Here is a 24723-nt window from a genome sequence, read left to right on the forward strand (position 1 = left end):
AATGAATACCGCCTTGAGTCTCCATCGCCTGACAGCAACATTGTTGTCAGCTTTGCCCTGCAGCAAGACGCTGAATCCTCTGCAGTAATGCAATGTTCACTTGTTCCCAGGGAAGGAATGCTAACAGATCTTGTGCTTAATTTTTAGCTTTCTTTCAGAGCTCGGGAGATCTTTAACAAATTTTTATGTAGCAAAGCTACAACCCCTGTGAACATTGATAGCCAGGCCCAGCTGGCAGATGATGTCCTCAACGCACCACATCCTGACATGTTCAAGGATCAACAGCTGCAGGTAATGTTTGAAGTGCTGTTTGTGTAGCAATTAAGAGATCCCAAAATATGTTAGTCCTGTGAGCCCACAAATCAACTCTCTGGGGGTAAAAGGATCTGCTAATGGTTGGGTGGGGGTGGCTGATGCAGGAAAGATCCACAATCCTTGCAAACAGCCTTATGCATCCTTGTCACTTCAGCCTTCAGTTTTGGCTTCTGCCTTTCAGAAAAATCTATTCTGAATTGATCATATTACAATTTTATTTCCAGTTACTCAATACTATTTTGCAGTGTTTTACATAACTCCCCCTTTCTTTACAGAAGAAAAGGCATATTGGATCAGACCAGTGGCCCATCCAGTCCAACAATCTGTGTCACACAGTGGCCCCCCAAAAAGGTGCCATCAGGAGGTCCATCAGTGGGGCCAGGACAGTCGAAGCCCTCCCACTCTTATTTCCAAGCAGATAACGGTCTTAATGCTGAGCCTTGGGGCAGGGGGTTGGAAACTGATGCTTAAAAACCTGTGTTTGCTTTTCAGATTTTCAACTTGATGAAGTTTGACAGCTATACACGTTTTCTGAAATCCCCACTTTACCAGGAATGTATTTTGGCAGAAGTAGAAGGCCATCCTCTCCCTGATCCGCAATATGTTCCCAGCAGCCCTACTTCTAAGCACAGCTTTGGTTCTGAAAGGTCCAGTGTTTCAACACCAAAAAAGGTTTCTCACTATTTACAACCTGTGTAGATAAATGGAACATATTTCTCTTAATTGATTGCCTGTGTGTATGTATGTGTGTTTATGTAATTTAATTATTTTATTTAATATGGGCATAGCATTTAATTGCAAAGAGTTAGTTACACAGCGGTAAATATAAAATTATTTACCTTTAAGGAGAAAAAAATCACTGAAGTTGTTACCTTATATAGGCAGTCCACTGACCCTACTGGGCTGGGAGAAGTTATCGCTTACATCTGTGCTCCTTCTCATTTTCTATTACTTAAAAACAGATATCACAGGAATGACTTATGGGAATGCAGATTAATTAATGGGACTGGTCAGCAGAACCAGAAAGTTTAGGAAAATGAGCATTAGGTTTCCATCCAGTTTTTTAAAAATTGTATTTTGTTTGTAGTTAAGTGGAAAATCGAAGTCAGGGAGATCCTTAAATGAAGAATCTGGAGAGGAAGACTCTGAGAGAAAGAGAAAAGGGACCTTTTTCTCGTGGTCTAGAAGCAAGAGTATGGGGCGATCTCAGAAGAAAAAGGAGAATGGCGATTATCCAAATGGTTAGTTGTCAAACCCAAACAGTAAGTTTAACATCTGTGTCCCAGCCATCATAGTGATGGGAGGGGGATTTTACAAATGTTTAAGACACCATTCAGGTCCATGTAAGAAGATTCTTACAGGTACTTCTTGTACCTCTGATATGAGAGATCAGGAAGAAGAATCTATTTCAAATAAAACAAGAGAGGAACCCATGGGGATTCGTGGAGTAGTGGAAATCCTATCTGCCACCCACCCTCCCATCACTCCCCTCACTCACCAGTGTTCCCTCTAAGCTGAATTAGCATCAGCTAGCTCACAGATTTTTAGCCTCCAGCTCACACATTTTTGTTTTAGCTCAGAAACGGTCACCATCCCAGAGCACACTAATTTATGCAGGAGCTCACAGCTTTAATGCCAGGAGCTCACAAAGTAGAATTTTTGCTCACAAGACTCTGCAGCTTAGAGGGAACATTGTCACTCTCTTCCTAGCCCTCCCATCACCACTTCCTTGCGTCCTCTCCAGCCCTCCAGGGGACAGTTTGTTCCCCTCTCCACAGCTGTGCCTTCCTTTTCCACAGAAACGTGGGATTCTGTTGGGGTTGCTGGGCAGTCTTTTAATGTTAACTGTGGTTTTGTTATGAATCTTGGTCAACATTTTTTTAGAAATCTGAGCTTCTCTGTTTTTCTCCTCACCGTGGGGATGTTTTCTGTAGAAACACCTCCCTTTCTGTACCAGTCTATACTGTGAGATTTTTTTTTCAAGTTTAAATTTTTTTATTAATTAATAAAAACACAATTCTACAAACATCAACTATAACAATAACAATATCTATAACACAAGCCATCCTGTTTTGTATATGATATACAGAGTAAATATCTAGTAAAAAGCAAAATCTAAGTATTTATCCGGTAATTTACAAAGTGCACTTTGGTCAGCTTGTACATAGGCAAAAAAATGAAACCATTTCTCTATAAACATATTCTTCTCGCTTCCTTTGTCAAATGCTTCTGAATTTTGTATACAACCAGCTATTTTATCCATCACTATTAGGCCCCAAATTTTAAGAAACCATTTACGTTTAGAAGGTAGAACTGAAGCTTTCCACTGATGAGCTATTAATAATTTCGCTGCTAAAATAAGCATAGATGCCAATTCTTTCTTATGTTTTGGTATTTCCAAATTATTCCATAGGTTAAGCAATATTGATTCAGGGGAGAAGGGCACCTTATGATTTATAATACGTTCAATCGTGGGTAAGATTTTCTTCCAGAATTCCAAAGCAACAGGATGTTCCCACCAACAGTGCATAAATGAGCCAATATAGCTGCACCCTCTCCAGCAGTTAGCATCTTTGGATCTTTTAGAATAAAAAATCTGCAGTGGTGTCAAGTACCATCTGAAGTAAATCTTAAAATTTTGTAGCCGCAAATTCAATATAGGGGTGTGGTATAAAGATGATGACCAGATGCTTGACCAATTTTCTATTGTAATTTTAGTCCCACAATCCTTATCCCAAGCTTTTACTATTGAGCTTTCTATATTTATTTTAAAGTTACTTAGTTCTTTATAGATAATCGCAGTTTTTCCCTTGAGTTTAGGTTTCGGGTCCATCATGGCTTCTTCAAAGGTTTTTAAAGGTCTATTCAACTGGGACAAAATATTTGGGTTGTGTAATAAATGCTGTACCTGGTATTGCATCCAGTTGGCCTTAAGATGGAATTTTCTTTCTAAATTTTTAACCGATCTCATTAAGTTATTTATAATTAAATGTTTGAATCTAAAAATACCTGCCTCTCTCCAGTTCTTAAAGCTTGCTTTTTCCTTTGCAGCTGGAAACCAATCTTGCCCCAAAAATACTGTTGCTGGGGAAGGATGAGGCGCTAGTATATTCCTGTATTTGTCCCAAACATTCATAGTTAATTTCAAAAATATAAAATTTAGAAACAACGATTTCCATTTTTTAAAAATCTCAGGTTTAATAACTATGGGGAGGTTTTGAAATAAAAATAAAAATTTTGGTAGGATAAAGACCTTTAGTTGCTCTATTTTTTTCTAATAAACTTAATGAAAGTTTCTCACAGTCTTTGAAAGTCGTTGTTATAGATTTTAATAGGGGGTCAAAGTTTTCTCTAAATAAATTCTGTAGATCCAAAGGTATTAAAATTCCTAAATATCCAAAGTGGGATTTGACCCATTTGAAATTAAATTTGTTTTTTAACTTAGACTCTAGATCAGGACCAAACCAAATAGGGTATATTTCTGATTTTTTGAAATTTATTGTGAAACCTGTGACTTTTCCGAACTCTTCAATTAATGTCATTAATCTGGTTAAGGAAGGTGGTGGGTTTGTACAGTAGAAGATTGCATCGTCTGCAAATAGACTTACTTTATAGGAAGCATTTTGAGAGCCTATTGGCACCCCCTTTATTTGAGGATCAGATCTTACGGCCAGGGCTAGGGGTTTTAAGGACAAGGCAAACAAAATTGGTGATAGGGGACATCCCTGTCTAGTTCCTCTTGATCGAGTCCATCTTTGTGAATTGTAGTTGTTAATGGACAAAAATGCTTTGGGCTCTTCATAAATAGCTTCTATAGAAATAAAAAATTAGGGCCAAATCCCATGTTTCTAAAAAATTCACAGTGTGATGTCAGATTTGGAATTAATTTCATCATTCTGGATGCTTTTTATTATTTGAAGTTCATTTTCTTGGCTGCAGTGGATAGAGTACTTTGTATTTCAGGTCTTGAAGGAGATATGAGCACCTTTTAGAGGGAACAGTGTGCATTTAGCTTGAGTTAGAATTTCCTGGCAGGATTCTTTCTGTTGTTATGTTACTGTGGTTTTAAGGTAATTGCCACTCTTTATGGTGTGGTTTTTCCACAGATTCTGTACATGCCAACGGGTTGTCCTATAGACATGAATCTCAAGACTCATTGTCATCAGCTGCAAGTCTTGAATTGGTAAGGCCCTGGATTTTTATATCAAAAAGACTGTAAGAATTGTAGAAACTATACTTGAGTAACGTAAGATGTACTCCATATACTTAAATCTAAAGGCCAATCTACAGATTGTGTGTGCTTGTTTCCAAATGCAAAAGCCACCCAGTGAAGGATTGAATTATGGTTGTATTGCTTGATAGAGAAGCCCCTCTGTACTGTTTCCCAGACTAGAAATTGCTTCATTCCCCATCCCAAAAGGTAATGTCTGTGCTATACCCAGGTTTTTTTCCCTGGGAGAATGTGCCAGAACAGAGTTCTAGAACCTCTTTGTGGAAACAAAATTCTAAAAAAAAAAATGTTTAAAAGTTTATGAGGAGCACCTGAGTGCTTCTCCATTTCCCACTTGAGAGTTCCGGCACCTCTTTTTTCAGGAAAAAAGCCCTGACTATTCCTGTGTTTTTTCCCTAGTACAGCCAATAGCAGGGTTTGGGGGAGATGGGGGGGGGGTAGTTTTGTTTGGTGTATGGTGTGGGAGATTAACACACAACCCCACAATGCCATGCCCCCTCACTGATTTGCCTTTTCATCTGAAAGAAATTTTGGGAAGATCTGTTCACAAATTGGCCCTAAGCCTCAACGATAAATTAAAAATACAGTTTGGTAGATACAGTCCCTGATTGCAAAGGATAATGCAAGATGTATTTATTCTCTGTTGAGTGCTAGTTAAAGTAAAATATGCCATCTGTAAGAAGAGTTTTAAATCATGAAGAAATTGAAACAGAAGAATTATGAAATGGTGGTTCTGTGGTGAAAATCTTGTTTCATTTTCCAGTCACCTCACTGGCGAGAGACACTTCCTGGGACAGCCAGCTTAGCCATTTGTGCGGAGGCTTTGCACTTCCAGGGCTCCTTTATGGGGCTGTGCCAGAGTCACAAAAGGGGCTGCATAAGCAAGGCACGTTGCTTTACAGCATTGTCATTGCTATTTTTTTTTTATATATAAAATCCAAGAAATTTCATCCCATCAGCCTGAAATTGGTGCAGCAGTCTACTTGGAGAGAGATATGGTGCAGCCAAATTGTTAGAAAACCCCATTCAAAATGACTCAGAGAAAGGAATTCAAACAGCAGCTGCAAGGCTTTTGTGAGCTTTTTTGCAGATAATGTCTTGTTGCTCTGCCACGACCTCCCGGCAAATATTGATATAGTATGTGAACTGTAGGCCCTTTAGCTGTCTTTGGATTATTTTATTATTATGTGTTTGACAGCTTCAGCCAGCTCTTTCAAGACAGGATTCTGAGTGCTGTTAGGTCGACCATGTGCCTCTTAGACTTGTGTCCCTTGTGGCTGGTGAAGCCAGTAGTGACGGAATACAAGTCCCTCTGGTAGACATTATCAACGTGTCCCTGGATTTGGGGGTCTACCCAGAGGAATTAAAAGAGACTGTAGTTGCATAGCTCTTAAAGAAGCCAACTTTGGACCTTATGGATCGATCCAAAGTAGTAGTAGTACTTTATTCACGGTCATCCGACCAGCTTAATACAAACAGAACCAAAATCATAAAAACAAACCCATCACCTCTTACACAAAGTTCCTTACGCCAACTATTACACATATTGTTAAAAATCATAGCCAAGATTTACATTCTCAATTTCCCTCCTTTCCAACTGAGCAACATAACAGAAACGGGCAATCTTAGTTGAAACATCAGAGTGAGTGTCAGACAGGAGGAAGGCAATCTGCTCATCCTCCGGCCTGCCCGCCAAGGACCCGAGAATTGGAGAGATTAATCTTGCCCTCAAGTCATTGTAATTTGGACACCGCAAAACGATGTGGAGAGTTGTTTCGACCTCATTGCAATTACAGGGGCACAGGATCGATCCAATTACTGTCCAGTCTCAAATCTTTTGTTTCCGGGTAAGGCAGTTGAGAGTGTGGAGGCAGAGCAGCTCCAGAATTTCCTGGAAGAAATTGTCAACCTCCCCGACACAGGAGTTTGAGGGGTAGTCTTGAAATGGCTTCCCCTTAGTGTTTGGGGTCCCTCAGAGGGCAGTCCTCGCCCAAATGTTGTGGCACTGCACCCATTCTGGTCAGATTTCCACCCTGGCCATGGGATGGAGACAGCATTGGTTGCCCTCACGGATGACCTCTGCAAACAGCTGGATTGAGGCAACTCGGCCCTGCTGCTACTGTTTGATCTTACAGCAGCATTTGACATGGTTGATCATGATCTTCTGACCCACCACCTCCCTGACACAGGAGTTTGAGGGGTAGTCTTGAAGTGGCTTCCCCTTAGTGTTTGGGGTCCCTCAGAGGGCAGTCCTCTCCCAAATGCTGCTTTGCATCTATATGTGCCTCCTTGTCCAACTGGTGTGGAATTTCAGGTTGGGATGTCATCAGTATGCTGTTGATGGTCTGCCGGATGTTGCCCTGCAGCTCTGGCTGAGGACTGGAGGCTGTGGTAGATGGTTGAAACAGAGCTGGCTTGAGACTGAATCCTGCTAAGATGGAGATTCTGTGGCTGAGTAGGGAGGATTCAGGTTTGAGGTGCTGACTTCCAGCCCTTGACAGTGTGCCTTTAATACTGGCACCAGCTGTCAAGAGCCTGGGATGAGTCTGTATGCCTCCTTATCAATGGAGGCCCCGGTCACAAATGTTGCCGACTGGCATTCTTTCAGCTATGCCAGGTACTCTTACCCCCTGCCCTTCACACAACTAGAAGTTTCTGATAGCCATCTAATTAAAGAGGGCGGTGGTGGATTATTTTTTTTGCATATTTGTGTGTGTGTGTGTATGTGCAGAAAAAAAATCCTGGGGCCTAGTGTGTCTGATTGTGCAGTCTGTGCAATTTGTTGTGTTTGGTAGTTACAGTCATCTGTATAGTGCTCACATGGTGCAGAAGTTTAGGTTGGCAGCCTTAGGTTTCTGTATCTTGTGGGTCATAACTGAAACTGTCAATTCCTTACATTGTAATTATAAGTAAAGTTACACCCTTCTTAGACCTTCTTTATCTTCTTAGGTTTGCATTGTTGTCTTAAACTCTACAGTTTTTATTAGAATGGCCAGCTTGGAGTCCTGGGGCTGACCAACATGTTAACATAACAGATGTCCTTGACTGTAACTACAAAATAAAGCAAATCTGCAGCCTTATTGACCCTTTCTGGTCTACCAGCCCGGCAGTTAAGATGACAGGCTGGATCTCTTTGTCTCTGGCAGGAAACTCTTCCCCCTTCCCTTATACAAAAGCATGCTGGAAACTAACACAGTACAACTTTACCTCAACCTTCTCTTCTTACTTCTTTTTCATTTCCCGTGATTAAATACACAGCAAAGTCAAGGAACATTGGTGGAAAGTACTGTCGGGTTGCAGCTGAATTATGGCGACCCTGTAGGGTTTTCAGGGTGAGAGACATTCAGAGGTACTACTTTACATGAAGAGTGATTAAAATGTGGCATTCACTGCCAGAGGGTGTAGTGATGGTGTAGGAATAAAGGGGGTTAGATGGATCCATGGAAGTGAGATCTGCACCTGGCTCCTAGCCATGGTGACTGAGGGGACCTCCACATTCAGGGGCACTAATCCTCTGAATCCCAGAGCCAGGAGGCAACATCAGGGGAGGGCCTCATCCTCTCTGCCCTGTTGGTGGCCCTCCAGAGGAACTGGCTGGTCCCTGCGTGAGACAGGAGGCTGGACTAGATGGACCGTTGCTCTGATCCAGCAAGGCTCTTCTGATGTTCTGATTAGGTGGTTTGCCATTGCCTGACTCTGCATCACAACCCAGGTATTCCTTGGTGGTCTCCCATCCAAATACTAGCCAGGGGTGACTTCAGAGATCTGACAAGAACAGGCTAGGCTGAACTATCCTTTTTTCTGTCACCTGAGAGTTCTGGTTTTTGACTGGACAATAAGGATACACTATAGTTCTAGGTTGCCAAATGCCATTTATCCCTCTATACACTAATCCTTCTTAGCTACTTTCTGTAGAGGTGTCATATTTCATCTGCTTCTACATTCTTAACAAACTCTTTAAGGAAAATTCAGCATTATTTATTTACAGAAAATAGTAACATAATCGCCCTTGTGTTGTTTTGTGCCTCCTTTCTTGTGTTCCTTTTTTGTTGGTGTTCATATCTACATAAATATTAACCTTCTGTTTTGGAAGTCTGACTCCTGCAGGGCGTTGGCGCCAACAGCTGAGAAGGAGAAGTCTTCCAAATGTTGCCATATCAGTCTTCCGGATGGCTCCTCCTACACAATGTCAGTTAGAGCTGGATTCTCAATTAAAGAGATGTTATCGGGGTTCTGTGAGAAACATGCCATTAACATAGCTGGAGTAGATCTGTTCTTAATTGGTGGAGATAAGGTATTTGTTCTTCTGTTATCATTAAATGCCAAATCACCTTATTATTTCCTCAGTGGTTTTTTCCTTCTTGTTCCTGCACCCTTAATTTAACTAAAAATAAAAATGAATAAAATGCATTCTCACAAGAGGAGCGAATAATCTTAAAGTATGTCTTTTTCACAGTAGTGGTTGTTATTTCTTTTGTTTTGAATCTGCTTATATCATTCCTGCTTTTCTAGAACTGCACATGAATGTCCATAGGTCATTTAGCTGAGACAGAACAGGCCTGGCTCAGAATCTCATCAGGCGGGGCGGGGCCCCTCTGGGTCTTTCCAAAATAGTAACAAATAATGTTACTGAATATACATTAACATGCACAATGTGTAAAAACAATCTGTTCTTGCTTTATTTAAAGCTCTTCATTAATTCTGCACAGCAGTACTTTTCTGTGGATATATTATTAACTGCAGTTCCACATTAACATATTCTTTTTCTCCTTCTGTGTTTTAGCCTCTTGTGTTGAATCAGGACAGCAGCATTTTAGATTCTCGAGTTCTTCGTTTAGAAAAACGTACTTTGTTTCGGTAAGACTCCCTCCCTCCCCTCCCCCCCCCCCCGGTCAATATCCTGTGGCTTTTCAAACCTAGGTCAATTCATTGTGAAGTATTAATTAGATCTAGACTGAAATCAGGCAAGAGGCAGCTCCCCCTCCCACCGCCCCGCAAAAGGCATTCCTTGAGAATGTGAGAGTTCTGATGCAGTCCTGCAAAGAGGTCCCCTTTGCTTTGGGTGTTTCTGCATCAGCCCCAGGCAAGTTCTCTGCTTTCATGTTTGTCATTTCATTTTGTCTTGTCCTTCTCATCCTCCCGGGAGCTTCCCATCAATCTTAATTTTTGCCTCCCTTTAAAATACTGCTCTGTCTCAGTCTTTTTGCATTTCCAAATCAGGATGGTCAAGGAAAAATGAGGTTTGTATAGGTTCATGGGTTTCACAGACCATGAATTTTGACAGACCTTTTTGTTTAATGGACTGGTTCGTGGTTTGTGCGTTTTATGACTTCAGGATGTGGTAGAACAGTCCTCTGCATGCTAGAGATGCCAAACTCACAGTGAGTTTCCAGCTGACCTTCCTCTACCTGCCCCTCCCCAAAGCGGGTGCCCCCAGGAAAATGCTCTTCGGAGAAATCACAGCCCCAGGTGTCAAACTAGAAGCATCGAGCTTGCAGCAGACCTCCAAGGGATAACCCTCTACCTGCCCTCCAGGTTGCATGTAGATTGGCTTTGGGGAAGGGGGAAAAGACCCCAAGAGCCCAGTGTGCTGAGGGAGGGAGGAGTGTGTTAGATGGCAAGCTAGAAGCATCAAACTCACAGCAGACCTCCCCAGATACCCTTCTGCCTGCCCTCCCAGTTGTATGCAGATTGGCTTTGGATTACAGCTCATCTCCAGATGTGGTTACTCCCATAGAGCAGAATGGGAGCTCTCTTATTGGCAACCAGAGCTGCCTGTCAAGCTTTGGAGGGCCAGTATTGGCATTTCCAGGACTGTAGAAGAGCTGTAGAAGAACACACACACCCTGGTTGTCTTGACTATTCATGCCTTGGGGCAGGGTTGTCTGGCCCACAGACCAAATAGGCTGCTAAAAAAATCTGTGGTCTGCTGAAAATGCAAATGCATGGACTGGCTAAACAGACCACCAGCTGTCCCCCAGTCTGTGACAAAATTAGGTCTGTGGGCCAGTTTGTGCCCATTCCAAACACTGTTGTCTTTCTGTATCTTCTCTGGGTTTTAGTTCTGAGCTTCATCACAGTTCCTACTGATTAATACTTTTTGTTCTGCTTTGAACATGTTATTTTGGCTGGTAGAGAACTCACTTCTGTTCTGTCTCATGATGGCTTTGACTTCCTAACAGTTGTGAGACTCAGTAGGTATACAGAAGACCAGAACGGGTGCGCAGTTGCTTATTTTGCCCCCTCTGCTGCTCAGTTATGTACAAGCAGCCTTTCCCCAAGTCTGTGAGGCACATGATACTGTCAAGCTACAGCCAAGTTACAGCTACCCTGTTGGGTTTCTGAGGCAAGAGTTGAACAGATGTGGCTTATCATTGCCTTCCTCTGCACAGCAACCCTGGATTTCCAAGTTTTCAAGACCTGACAAGATGTGACTGTCCAGGACCATCCTGGACAATGGGCCATAGTATTATTAGCGTGCAGATGATTTTACTTGAACCAAGATATTCTAGTATTTGACCAGCATCCGGCCCTGAATCCCAGCATAGCTGAAACATGTTAGTGTGGCCTAAGAGGGGATGGATTCTTGCATCACCAATAGAACATTGACATCTCTGTTTTTGCAAGGGTGCAAAGAAGACTCCACATACATAATCGCTTCTTGTATGTCGAGCATCTTTGCCCCAAGGCAGCTCATCAGTGGCTCAGAAGGAGGCCGTCTCCATAGTAGCCTCTGGGAATAAGGGGAAACTTGGCTTTCAAGCTTCTACTGACAGTTAACTGTGTACAGTTTTATTGTGATGGGGGTTAGCTTTAAATACTTTAGGCATACTAGGTATAAATGGAAAGTAAATAAATAAAATACTTGCTTGAGCCATGAGTGGGTGATGTAGAATGCAAATAATACATATTCTGTGCGTCAGATAATTTTGAGGTTTTGTAAAGCTAATTTTTTCAATCCTTTGCATTTGAGAGTGGAACCCTGTCAGCCTTCAGGTGGACACTCAGGGGAACACCCTCCACAGGTTGTGTTCTTCCACTCTTCTGTCAGCGGAACAGAACCGTCCCACTTCCCCACTCCTGCTTCTGCCACCCTCTGAGCCTTGGGGCAGGCAGGGGATCCTTAGAAACAACATGGGATGCAGAACATGGGGGGGAATTGGCAAGAATTACCCGCCCTTCTGCTAGGATGAACTTGCCCACTGTTTTCAAAGCAGAGAATGTTTCAAGAACTACATATTTCTAGGGCAGGTGTTCCGAACATGGTGCCTTCTCCATCAATGGCTGAGCTTTTCAGAAAGTGGGCAAGGCCATGGTAATCCAGGGCTTGTTATTCGATGCTCTCATTCAAGTGAAAAGGTTTTCCAATGCCATAGCAACAACAGCCACCACAGGAACAGGAGGAAGGGGTTTCTGTGCTTTCCTTAGTTAGTGTGAAGCTCCATTTCCCCTTCTGGCTTTCTTTTTATTCCTTCTTTTCTTTTCTTTTCTTTTCTTTTCTTTTCTTTTCTTTTCTTTTCTTTTCTTTTCTTTTCTTTTCTTTTCCCCTCCCCTCCCCTCAGGACTTCCTTCATTTCTTTTTACAACCATTCCGTCGGTGATTCCTCACCAGCGGTTGTTCCACCCCAGGCTGCTGCTTTCCTCAGATCAAGCGATTGATTCCTCACTAGTTGCTGTGTGGTCGCATTTTGACACACAGCTCCCTCCAATTTCTCTCACAGCTTCCGAATCTAAAAAAAAAACAGAGTAGGAAGCTGTGAGGGAAATTGGAGGAAGCCGTGAATCAAAATGCACCTGTGCAGCAGCTGGTGGGGAATTGATCACTTGATCCGGGGAAAGCAGAAGGCTGGAGTGGAGGAACTGGTCAATAATTGCTATAGTTTCCCCAAATCCTGTAAGGTACACTAGATCTGAGAGGCTTTTGTGGTTATTTACTAGCGTCGCATAGGGTAAAATCCAACTGTTGCAGCATCTTGTTCATTTGGATTGTCAGAAAGATTGTAGCATTATTATGAATTGTTTTTTTTAATAACAAACACTTAACACAGGATTTTTTGTTTGTTTGTTTTGGGGTGTTCTTTTAATGTTCTTTTAGACTGGATCTCATTCCTATCAATAGATCTGTTGGCTTAAAGGCTAAACCCACTAAACCGGTAACAGAAGTCCTCCGGCCAGTAGTTGCAAAATACGGTTTAAATCTTAATCATCTTGTGGCAAGGCTAGTAAGTAACTTCTTAAAGTAAGTTTAAAATTTTAGTTTTGCTTATCTGTGGAAGAAATGTAAGATATTAATACTATCTTTGTGGAAGAATCACCATGTGATTAAGGTACTAGTACTTAGTAGTCCTATATATACTTATTGGGTTTACAAGCATTCTAATCTACTTTATTCTTTCTCTCAAGGCTGTGCATGCACGTGTGTACTGAACTGTGAAAGGAAGGGGGAGGAGTGTGTGTGTGTGTGTGTATATTAGCATGCATGTGGACCTGTTTGTTCATATGGACATCCGCGAAAATGCAGAACCCATGCTAGCCAGCCTGGCCATGACTGCCTAAAGCCAGAGCAAATCAAAAAGGCTTACGATGCTTCAAGTTTGGCCTTTTGGTAAGCCTCTTAAGGAAGCGAGTTCCGTAGTATTGGGCAGCAGCTGAGAACATCTTTTTTCTTGCCTTTTGCAACTGAATATTGTTTTGTTAAGAGGCTGCCAGTGAGGTATTAGAGAGGACATGGTCTCTGAGGTCCAGCAATACAAACTATTTCAGTCTCTGTAAGTCAGAACCAGCTTGCATCAGCTTCATGGACACTCTCAAGAGGAGGGAGTACAGGATGAATCTTACTAGGATCGCAAACAGTAGCAGAGGTGTTGAACTCATTTGTTATGAGGGCTGGATCTGACATAAATGTCACTTCGTCAGGCCGGGCCATGTGTGCCATAAAGTGTAACCCCCAGTGATATAAACTTACAAATGTGATTTCAGCTGCCAAATGGCAATAGCCGGTGAATGATAATAGCAGTCTTGATTGGGTTTTGATATGCAGGGGGGTAGTGTGTGAGGTTTTGCCAAGTAACCGTCAGATAGACTTCAACTATGAATCTATAGGAAAGCTTTATTGATATGTTACAGCTGCAGACCTTTCCCTTAGGAAGCCATTGTCTGAAGTGAAAGTGATAGCACAAACATTGTTAAATAATTCCAAAAAGCACAGGCTTTCCCCCACCACCACCCCAGACCTTCAAAGCTCTAACTTTTTACAGCACAGTTCACAGAGAACTCAGTCTCTTGTCTCTTGAGAAACTGAAGTTATTCCCCACCAGTTGCTGCGTGAGGGCATTTTGATCCGCAGCTCCCTCCGATTTCCCTTGCAGCTTCCTACTCCTGTTTTTTAGAGTGCCGTAGCCGTGGATCAAACTGCGCCTACACAACAACTGGTGGGACATTGATCGCTTGAGCTGAGGAAAGCAGAAGCCTGGGGGCAGAACAACTGCTAGTAAGGAATTGGGTCAGGGTCTTTTTGAAAGAAAATAAAACCCCAGATAGACCCAGAGAAATTTAATCTAACCCCCCCCCCTTTTTAGAATAAGGCAAAACAATTTCCTTTTAATTCCCCTTTCCTTTTATGCCAGCACATCTTTTCCTTGTGCCCTCTTCCTTTCTTTTAATAAGTTTGTGTGGGACCAAAGACAACCTCAAAGTAAACAGCAGAGCAGGGCGATCTCAGTATAAATTGTGCTTGTAAGAAGAATCCCCCTCCCCCATCTCTCTGAAGAAGTGTTTGTGCCCACAAAAGCTTATCCCTTGAATAAAACTTTGCTGATCTTGAAGGTGCCACTGAACTCAGACTTTGTTCTCTCTCTCTTGCTTGCTCTTTCACTCCCCCGTCTTCCTTCTCATCAGTCAGTAGAGGAGTAAAGGAGGAGCAGGAGGAGACCACAGCCAATGGGAAGAAGGAGGCTTGGCTTTGTATCTCTCCCCATGCAATTGAAGGAGACAGGCGGAAGCAAGTGGCAGTGCAGGAGAGAGCCAGGAGGAGACCACAGCCAGTGGGAAGAAGGAGGCTTGGCTTTGTATCTCTCCCCATGCAGTTGAAGGAGACAGGCAGAAGCAAGTGGCAGTGCAGGAGAGAGCCAGTTGCTCACTGACCAGATAGGAGCCCAGGGCAGGCCAGATCCAGCCCACGGCTGTACATTTGACACTCCTGGCCTATAGTGTCTATTAGGGGGGTGCGCTTGGTATACAGCGAGCTGAATAAATTTAAAAAAATACTAATAAAGGATCTGATTTGGTTTCATGATAAGAAATCAGGAATCTGATTCAGTTACCAGAATAGCCACACTTGAATAAAAGCCAGTATTATTCACTTTTATTCAGGTGTGGCTAGAAGGCATTTAACAAGATTGCAGTTTTTTTAAATGCCTCCTGAACTCTATTATGTCCTATGGGGATAATCCCAGTAGGGTATAATGGAGCTGAATAAATTCAGGTTTCCCACATATTTCCCTGGATCCCAATACAACACCAATATTAGGATTCAGAAATTTTCAGGAATACTGATTTTTTTTTTTTAGAAAGAAAGAAAGAAACAGGGGTTTTTTGCACACTTGTAGTGTCTGTATAGTTCACTGTTAGTCCTGGTTCACAGCAGTTTTCAAGCTAATTATAGTTAGGCATCACCTGTATAATTCAGATCTCATGGTTGATCCATTTGCTGTCCTCACTAGATCAGTTTGCTAACCTGGTCATTAGATAGAATTGTCTTCCAAGCTGAACATTTCCTGAGATCCTTCTTGGTTAATCTAGATATGTCCCATAGAATAATGATAATAACCTTGGACTAGAGTTTAGATTATCCATGTCTGGTTTAATGTTAACAGAATAGCTTACTGTTTTCTCCAATGAATATAATTCTTGCAATTTTGACATTTAAACTCAATCAATGCAATCTCTAAATGTCTTCTGAAAACTTTCAAATTCATTATTTATTTCTCTTCTTCCTCTGTGAATTTATTCCTAGTACAGTAATAGTTTGTGACACTATGAATTTTTAATGGTAAGCTATAGATGAGATTGCTCTGAAAAATTACTTTTTCCTGTTGAAACAAAATTGTGATTTGACCACAGAATGGTGATGAGGAGCCATTAGACCTTGGTGTTCCCATCTCTAATCTGGACGGACAGCGGGTTATTCTTGATGAGAAGCTGCCAACAAAGGTGAAAAGTAAGTTTTGCTGAAATTGTCATTTCTAACAGTTGAATGAGCCTAACTTAATAGAGGCAATCATGGAGGGTGTTTAGAACATTTTAGGCAGCCCATTCTCCCACTCGCAGTGGCTTCTGACAGCTAGCAAGGAAAGTAATTCATATAGCTAACCTTGCCCTGAGGATCCAAGATCCTCAATCCCTCCCTTCCCCTCCCCAGGCCTTTAAAAATACTGGCACACATTAAATAGGACTCAAACTAGAATGCACCCTCCCTGTTTGGGGCTAAACAACCACAAAAAAGAATGATCCTCCAGTCAGGCCAGGTAAAAGAAGTCTAGATCCTGTCAGAGATGCTCCTTCACACATCTTCTGCTATATTGAGCAATACAAGTTCAGATGGATCTAAGCCATTGAGAGAGCAGGCATGCTGGGAAAAATGCTCTAGGATACAACCAACTTTCTTGCATGTTCTTAGTCAGTAGTGTGAATTAATTGTAGATGTTGAAGGAAGTGGCATGATATGCATATATTTTTTAAAAAATAACTTCCATTTGCAGATCAAGGAAAGGGGGCATCACTAAAACACAATGCAGCTGCAACTTCTAATGCAAGAGCTCAAGCATCTACAGTAAGTTTTGAAATCATTTTTCACTCCCATTATTATTCAGTTTTAACTTTGCTTCCCAAACTGGAAATTGCAGGTGAAAAATGTTTATTTCAGTTCATATCATATGCTCTTCCTCTTCATTTGTTCTGTTGTTTTCAACAGTGCATACCCATGCTTTCATGTCCTTTGTGTCAAGTGCAATCTCAACCCCATATGAGCCCCAAAGATCCTTATGCTCAAATTCCCAACATCTGTTGATCACCCCTGGCCCAAGGGACATTCACCTTGCCTCAACAGGGGACAGGGCCTTTTCTGCCCTTGCCCCAACCTAGTGGAATCAGCTTCCAGTAGAGATCCAGGCCCTACCTGAATTGTTATCTTTTTGTAAGGCCTGCAAGATGGAGCTGTTGCGCCAGACTTTCAGTTGAGGCAGTGGGCGTCCATGGTTCATCTAAACTGGCCACTCTTGCTGTGCTGCCGTGCTGCTATAACATCTTTCTGACCTATTACTGAATCACCTACCATCGGAATCTAAGCACCTCTGTTAACTGACTTGTAGTCCTAATGGTTTTAATTATTTATTGCTGAATTGTTTTAATGGTTTTAAATGTTGTGCTCCGCCCTGAGCCCGTTCGCAGAAAAAGGCGGAATATAAATAAATTAAATTAAATAAATAAAAACAATTTGCCCAAAACTTCAGTAATCAAAGATGCTATTGCATGTATCTTTCCTTGATTCCCCCCAGACGTGGCAGGCTGTGACTTTGAGTGGAGTTCTTGCCAAGGGGGAAAGACACATCAAACCCTTCCCTCGAGCTCTTTTTCACTCCCAGTCACCCTTTCCCTCTGCTGAAGAAAAGATACCCATCATCACCATATCTGTTGATCTATTAAGAGAAAAGCTGCTGGGAAAGATGATTTTGCGTAAAAGTAGCAGAACAATTAAGCAGCTTCACCCCCACCCCCTTTGGTGCTCCGCTCATGGCAGCCGCCTCCTGCAGCTGCTTCATGGGCGTGGGGGGGAAAGTTACACCCAGAGCATGGCACGCGTAGCTTGGCCCAAACCCAAAGACATGAGTCTGCAATTAAAATGGACATGTTGCATTTCTATGTATGTCTGTGTGTGAAGATCTGATTCTTCAGCTGTTGTGGTGGTTGTGCATGATTTACTGAAAATGCTTGTAACTATGTTTAATCTTAGAACTATTAATAAAATATCAAATCAGTTTTAACTTGATTACATCAACTTTGCACTATAAATTAAATGTAAGTAGCCCTTTAACTTTCCTTCTAATACAGGGAGAGGGAAGAACTCTAGGAAAGTCTAATTCTATTAAAATAAAAGGAGAAAGTGGAAAAAATGCTAGGGATACCCGTCTAGCAAAAAGAGAAGAATGTATTGCACAGACTGGGAAAAAAAAATGTCACAAAATTAATTTGGACGAAGCCGAGGGTATGTCACTTTTTTAGTATATGAAATAGTGTTAGTTTTCCTGGTAAACGTAATATTTTGTGATACAATATTAATTTATTTTATTATTGCTGAAAGCAAGGCTACATTATGAATATCAGCTGTATGTTCTTGCACTTCATTAATCCACTTCAGACTTACCTGTACTTGTGTGTTTACAGAATGCATATTGTAGATCCAAAAACAGGAAGTGTAATATTTTGTATTTTTGAGCTATTTTCTTCCATTTCTTCAGTGGCTGTAGACTTCTGTAGAATGGGTTTGTTGAGAGCAGAATGTCTTTCTTTCTTTCTTAATTGACAAAATATTTTTTGTCTAAGCTTCAGGGTTATGCAAACCAAGCACACCCAGCAAAATCCCAGAAGATACTGAGGAACATGAGCCATGGCAGAATTTCTTTTTTGCTCTTCATGATTATTTTTGGAATGTAGCCAGTATTTGTTCTAGTAGTAGTTAAGCATGTGATTGATGCTCAATTGACTTTTAGACTGTTTTTCATACATCAGTTTAGGTTAGTTATTCAAGCTGGGTGAGAAACAGCTTTTTCTGGACAACTGACTGGCAAGGTCCACCATGTGAAAGAAGCATAGGGGGATGCAAGCTCCCGTTTTAGGGCTTATCTGCAAACACACATTACTGCACAAGCCATGGTTCCCAAGTACAAGGTTAAGTGGGGTCTGTTCTGCATAGAACTGGGAAAGGACAGAAGAGACATGTTAAGGGGCGGGGCAGAGTAGCTTGGTCATGAAGTATGTAGTAAGTTTTTTCAGGCAAGCGTTCCTGAGAAGTCAGAAATAGTCACCATTTTACTATGGCCGTAGGAAAAGTACTATTGTGGAGGGGATTGTCCACACCTTGCTGTAGTAGTGACTGGTTCTCCTGATCCCATTAACAGTTTCCACCACCACCACCCAGCTGGTGTAGGACATCTTCGTGCATTCACCAGGTTCTATTTGATGTTACAGCTGAATGTGGAGAGTCAATATATGAGAGTAGCTTCAGAGGGCAGCTCTGTTGGTTTGCAGTGAAGCAGTTAGATCTGAGTCCAGGGGCACCTTAGAGTCACCAGCAAGAGTTTCAGGGTATAAACTTTCAAGAATAAAAACTTTCTTTGTCAGGCACAGTAAAGTAGAAACAGAGATCTGGGTCCTTCTTTTATTCCAGTCAGAAGGTGGGAGGGGTGCTGTAAAGAAGGTTTGTAAAGGGTACAAAGGTAAAATCCATATTGTAGCCAACTTGATTAGAGCTGAAGGCAGGGCTTTTCTCTTTTTTGGGGGGTGGGGGGGCAGGGAGCAGTTCCAGCTGGCTTAGTGTCAGGCGTGTCCCCTAATATGTAAATGAGTCCCTGCTGGGATTTTTATACCAAAAAAGCTCTGGCTGAAGAGAAATGTTTGGAAAGCTTTTGAAAGCATGTGAAAGCAGTTCATTTATCCATTTGGATAAAGGAATAAGTTGGGCACTCAATGTGTGATCCGTGGAGAGAGTTTGAGAACATTGGCCTTGACCCCGATAGCCCAGGCAAGTCCGCTCTCATCTGATCTTGGAATCTTAGCAGGGCAAACTGGCAAGTACTTGGATGGGAAATCTCCTTGGAATACCAGCTGTCGGGAGGTGGGGGCAGGCTTTATTCAGCCACCTCTCTGAATACCCTCCAGGCCTCCAGGAAGGGTCAGTCACCAGAGGTCACTATGACTTCCAGGTGAGCATACACAAATAACAACAACAAAAAATTAAAATGAGATTCTAAGAATATGAAACATGGATGAATAACCAGGCAAGATTACACCTAATGAAACAAAGCCACTGACATTAGTAGTTATTTGCTTGCTACTAAAGTGTTAGCTTTTAAAAAACTGTTTTCTGTATTTCTATTTTGATAGTGCTATGCTCTGAGTGTATTTCATATTTTGCTTATATCTGTGTCTAACTGTATTGTTTGCAGCACCATAAGCAGAGGGACACCTAAGTCCACTGGCATCAGTGGCTTTAAAAAGTGTAACTATTTAGGATTGCCCTTTTAGAGCCCTAGTGTATGCTTTCAGACTAAGACAAAAATTTGAAGGTAACAGTCTTTGAATATATTTTGAGACATTTGTAGGTATTTTCCAAGGACGTCTTGCGTCCACAGTTTCAGCAAACCTATAGGTTATCAGAGCCCCGTGGCGCAGAGTGGTCAGCTGCAGTACTGCAGTTCAAGCTCTGCTTACGACTTGAGTTTAATCCCAGCAGAAGCTGGGTTGAGGTAACCGGATCAAGGTTGACTCAGCTTTCCATCCTTCTGAGGTCAATAAAATGAGTACCCAGCTTGCTGTGGGGGGCGGGGAGTGTGGCTGACTGGGGAAGGCAATGGCAAACCACCCCGTAAAAAAGTCTGTAGTGAAAACGTCGTGATGTGATGTCACCCCAGAGTCGGAAATGACTGGTGCTTGCACAGGGGACTACCTTTTATAGGCTATCATATTTCTGTTTTAAAATTAGATACATAAAATTCCTGGAAATTTTGAAGCTCAGGAAAATATTGTTGTGAATTTTTTGGGGGGAGTTTAACAGAAACTTGGCATTTCAGGTTAAATATTCAGTTTAATATAAATCCTAAACTTACATTACTACTATAAGAATATATAGTGTAGCACACAAAATAGTGGTTTGAGTGTATTTATTAAACTGCTTAACAGTTGTATCATTGTCGTAGTAACTTTGAATTAGCTGCATGAAATCTGAATCATGTCATTTAAACAATGAATCCTTGAAAATACTATGACTAGCATTTTTCTCCAATCAGAATTGATTGTTCCGTGTCTGAACTTTCCGCTTTTTACTTGGGCTAGAGAGAACACTTATATGCATTGCTTGTTTGTTGATCTGCTTTGTTTCCTTCTAAGCCTAAACGAGTGGGCTTTGACATGCTGCAGACATGGAGGGGACTAAAGCAGCTGAGAGAGTTTGAGAAGTGTCCATGTCTGCAATATTTCGGGGTTCAAATTATTTAAGATGTACTATAGATTGGATTAAATAACATTTTGATAGAGCAGCTAAAAGCAATATTTTAAACATTTCCTTTAAAAGTATTTCATTTAAAAAATGAAAATATTCTTAAGAGGGTTCCCCCCCCCCAAAAAAAAACTTGCACTAATTTATAGCTCAGTGGAGGTGAACCCTCCCCCTTCTTTATAGACCTTCATGCCTCTTACCAAAATTCTTGGGCACCAAGATGCAAACATACACATTTTGAGTAATTTAAATAACGAAAAAACACACCTTGTTAACACTTTCTTTGCTGCTAGGTGTTAGATCAGAGCTTTAAAAACTGTTTTCTGTAGTTCTGTTTTTGCAGAATTGCATTGTATGTGGTGATTGCTTTTGTACTATCTAAGAAATTGTGTGATTCCGAAGGGTGCAACCTGAGTGGGTTCACTGAAGATGTTTTATTGTTTTGCTTGAACATTTTTGTCAGTGTCATACAGGGTTAATGCCCCGGCAGTGATTAATCTTTGTGGCTTCTGTGCAGTCTCCCCTGGGGTTGGGCACGCATGCAGGGCTCCTGCAGAGGAACTGTTAAATAGCGGTACATGCTGCTTGTATGGATTTCTAACTCAAGGCCTCCTCAGAAGGAGCTCCCCATGGTCACACGTCCATTTAGGCAGGAAAGACTGACCAAGGCAGCAAGGGGAGGGCGGTGCTGCTAGGGCTGTGGAAAGCGGTAGGCCTGCCCGCATAGGCAGTCCCATGTACACCAGCACAGAAGACCACTGGAGGAGCAACAGTTGCAAGTAAGTAACTGTTCAGCTCGGGGGGGGGGCGAGGGCGGGGTTATGCTCAAGTATGCCATGAATCCAGGAATGCCACTTTACAGGCTTCACTTCACCTTCTGAAAATTTCATTCTAGTGACATTTCTTAGCTTTATTTTTTTTTAAAAAAGTTAATTATATTGTCTCATAATAACAATAAACTAATTTGGTTTTCTAATTAACACAGTTATTAAACTTCTTGATGAATGAAGAACTTTTCCTCTAATAACATTTAAACTACATTCAGGAGGGCAGCCATATTGGTCTGAAGCAGCAGAACAAAGTTTGAGTCCTTGAAGGGGCACCTTGAAGACCAACTCAGGGTTTACATCTCTGAAGAAGTGTGCACGCACATGAGAACTTATACCAGGAATAAAACTTTGTCGGTCTTCAAGGGGCCTAATTGGACTCAGCGTCAATACAAAAAGTACGTGATTGGTCAGTCACCCACCGCCTCTTCCATGTGGCAGCAATTGGGGGGGTTTCTCAGTGGCTGCTGGTTCAGTGCAGCTGCTGTGGTGCTTCTTCATGGCAGGTTCCCCTGTGTTCTCCCCCACTCCACGTGCAGCTAAAGACTTTTTTGGTTTTGCAGACTGACAATTGATACTGATGTAATGCCCCCCCCACACACACACACACTGGCAAGGAGAAAGAATGGTTGCTGTGGGGAGACTGGTGTGTGTAAAACAGCACCTGTGTAGGCAGGACTGGGAGGATCCTGAGTTTCCCACCTACATGGCTTCACTGTGATCTTTCCCTAAATAGCATAGTAATGCAAGTCTGGGGAAGCTGGAGAAAAGCTTGAAAGTGCACAAAAGCAACACAATGCTGTGGGGAGGTGTGAGTGCGTCTGTGGGGGGTGGTCAGGGCGGGGGAGGGACTTGCTTTCCAAACTGAGTCAAAGCCAGGGCAGACACCAGTGTGGAAAACCCTGTGAGTCTGTCTTTGATCAGTCACATGCTGAACCATAATTGAATATGAATAGGCTGCAATTTTTAAAAGGTTTTATTTGTCATGTAAAATAAAGAGATTAACTAATTTCCCGTATAATTGTTCTTGTTTTGCATATCCCATTTTTAGATTACTTGAGAGATTAGCATCAAAGTACTAGTAAAATATTTGGGGATTGATATTATTATTTGGTACTTGGAAAATGCCTGTCTTGGTGTCTTCAATGGCATAGAGATTAATTTCTTCCTTATTTAACCCAAAATAGAAATAATAGAACATTTCATCAGAAAATACTGTGAAGAATTGTTTAGCCAAATGGGATTGGAAGGCAGGGGTTGTCCAGGGCAGCGGTGTGTGTGGAGGGGGGTTCACCCGATCCAGTCATGTGTGCCAGTCCCCAAACTCCCTGGTCAGATCTCCCGTTTTTTTGGGTTCCCCCTCCAGACTCCGGGCAGCTGGCTGGCAGGAGGAAGTCCCATCTCCAACAGTTGCCTGTGGCCCTGCTTGAAAAGAGCAGACTCCGTGCAAGCAACACATTCACTGCTTGTGTGGGGCTGCTGCTCTTTTCAAGCAGGGGCTGCCCACTCCTGCCCTGCAAGTGGCAAATTCAGGGCACATGAGACACCCACTTCCCCCCCCACAACCTTTTAAAGTGATGGCTCCTTTTAAATGGTTGGGGGAAAGCAAGGGGGATGCACATGGCACTGCATCCCTGACGGGATGATGCAACTTTGTGACATCATCGCATTGGGGATGCAGCTCCTCCCAGAATGCCCCCCCCCCAATCCCTCCCACCAGAGAAAGGATGGGACTTGGCAACCCTAGTGCAGGGGAAAAGGGAAAGTAGGTTGAGCGTTAATGTTCTAGCATGTATACATTTCTTTCTGGATTTCACTTGATGGAAGCAAAATCCTTGTTTTGCTAGACTCCTTGGTACATGAAGACGTAACCTCCCATCCATCTTTCTGGGAAGATGTGAATTATCTGCATATATCTGTGGTTTTTCTTTCTGTTCTGCAGTGTAGACGAGGCCAAGTGGGACTGTTCTAGTTATCTCTTGCTTAGTCAAATAAGCAATGGAAACAGATGTCTTCATCCTTCTTGCCTTGTATAGTTATGCCACCTTTATAGCACAATGTATTGCAAATGTTAACTACCATGTAAACAACTAGTCTCTGGTTCAGAAAAAAATACAACTATGAACAGCTATTAAAGTCATTAGGTTTTAATGTTGTTTTTTATTATCAAAAGTAGCTGGGGGAGGGGGGTATTAAAGCAATTTGTGCAAGCTGGTTGCTTTTGTCTGTGTTGATGGGAAACACTGAGAGACACATGTCTAGTTAGCAAAGAACTGAGAGCATAACTGAGTGGTGCAGTGGACATTGGCAGTGTTGACTGAGTCTGTTCTGTTCTGGGTTTCTTAAATAGAATTTTTTGAACTCGTCTCCAAGGTGCAAAGTAACAGAGCGGATGACCAGCGAGGGCTACTAAGAAAAGAAGACCTGGTTTTGCCTGATTTTCTTCACTTGCATCCTTGTACAGCTGTGCTCTCTTCCTCTACTCCTGAAAGATCTCAAGACTGTGAGAAGATAATTGTCCCAACCGAGATCAAGGATGAGCGCTTGCAGCCAAACGGCAAAACAGACTTATTGAAAAACAGCAGTGAAAGTTCAACGCTCAAAATTGGCCTCTCAGAAAGTAAACAGAAGCTGGTGGGCCTGGCCAACCACAACAGCCAGAAGAGCTGCAGCGCTCCTTTTGACACACCCCTCTCCCCTATTCTACCTTTCCAGCCTGCCGCTTCGCGGAAAACACAGCCCAAAGAACTGCCGGCAGAAAGGATACAGACTGTCGAGGACGAGAACATGGCAGATATGACTCTGGTGTCCGAGGGGGACATCAGCAGTCCCAACAGTACTCTGCTGCCACTGCAGCTTCCGCCCGCTTCTTCAGACAAAAGCCCTCTTACAGAAGCCATGCTTCCCCAGCCCATTTTGCTAACAGGTAATCAAGACAAATCTTCCAGTGAGAATTGCAGTCAGGCATTCCCAGGTTTTGACTGTCTTAAATAGGAAGTTAGATTCAGGTGGTTTGCTGCATTGGTCTGAAGCAGCAGAACAAAGTTTGAGTCCAGTGGCACTCTGAAGACCAACAAAGA

General features: G+C 42.3%; 1 protein-coding gene across 3 annotated transcripts in view; it reads left to right on the forward strand.

Moving 5' to 3' along the window:
* RGS12 (regulator of G protein signaling 12) overlaps positions 1-24723 on the forward strand; it is a 128812-nt gene that overhangs the window by 83300 nt on the left and 20789 nt on the right. For all 3 annotated transcript variants that reach the window (XM_060246147.1, XM_060246149.1, XM_060246150.1), the window contains 11 exons: positions 148-291; positions 808-987; positions 1403-1556; positions 4422-4498; positions 8640-8840; positions 9330-9403; positions 12642-12768; positions 15668-15764; positions 16306-16376; positions 17654-17807; positions 23994-24569. In XM_060246147.1, coding sequence (XP_060102130.1) covers positions 148-291; positions 808-987; positions 1403-1556; positions 4422-4498; positions 8640-8840; positions 9330-9403; positions 12642-12768; positions 15668-15764; positions 16306-16376; positions 17654-17807; positions 23994-24569 — 1855 coding nt within the window. The remainder of the gene's footprint in view (positions 1-147; positions 292-807; positions 988-1402; positions 1557-4421; positions 4499-8639; positions 8841-9329; positions 9404-12641; positions 12769-15667; positions 15765-16305; positions 16377-17653; positions 17808-23993; positions 24570-24723) is intronic.

Source organism: Heteronotia binoei, chromosome 9, assembly GCF_032191835.1.
Source record: "Heteronotia binoei isolate CCM8104 ecotype False Entrance Well chromosome 9, APGP_CSIRO_Hbin_v1, whole genome shotgun sequence".
NCBI lineage: Eukaryota > Metazoa > Chordata > Lepidosauria > Squamata > Gekkonidae > Heteronotia > Heteronotia binoei.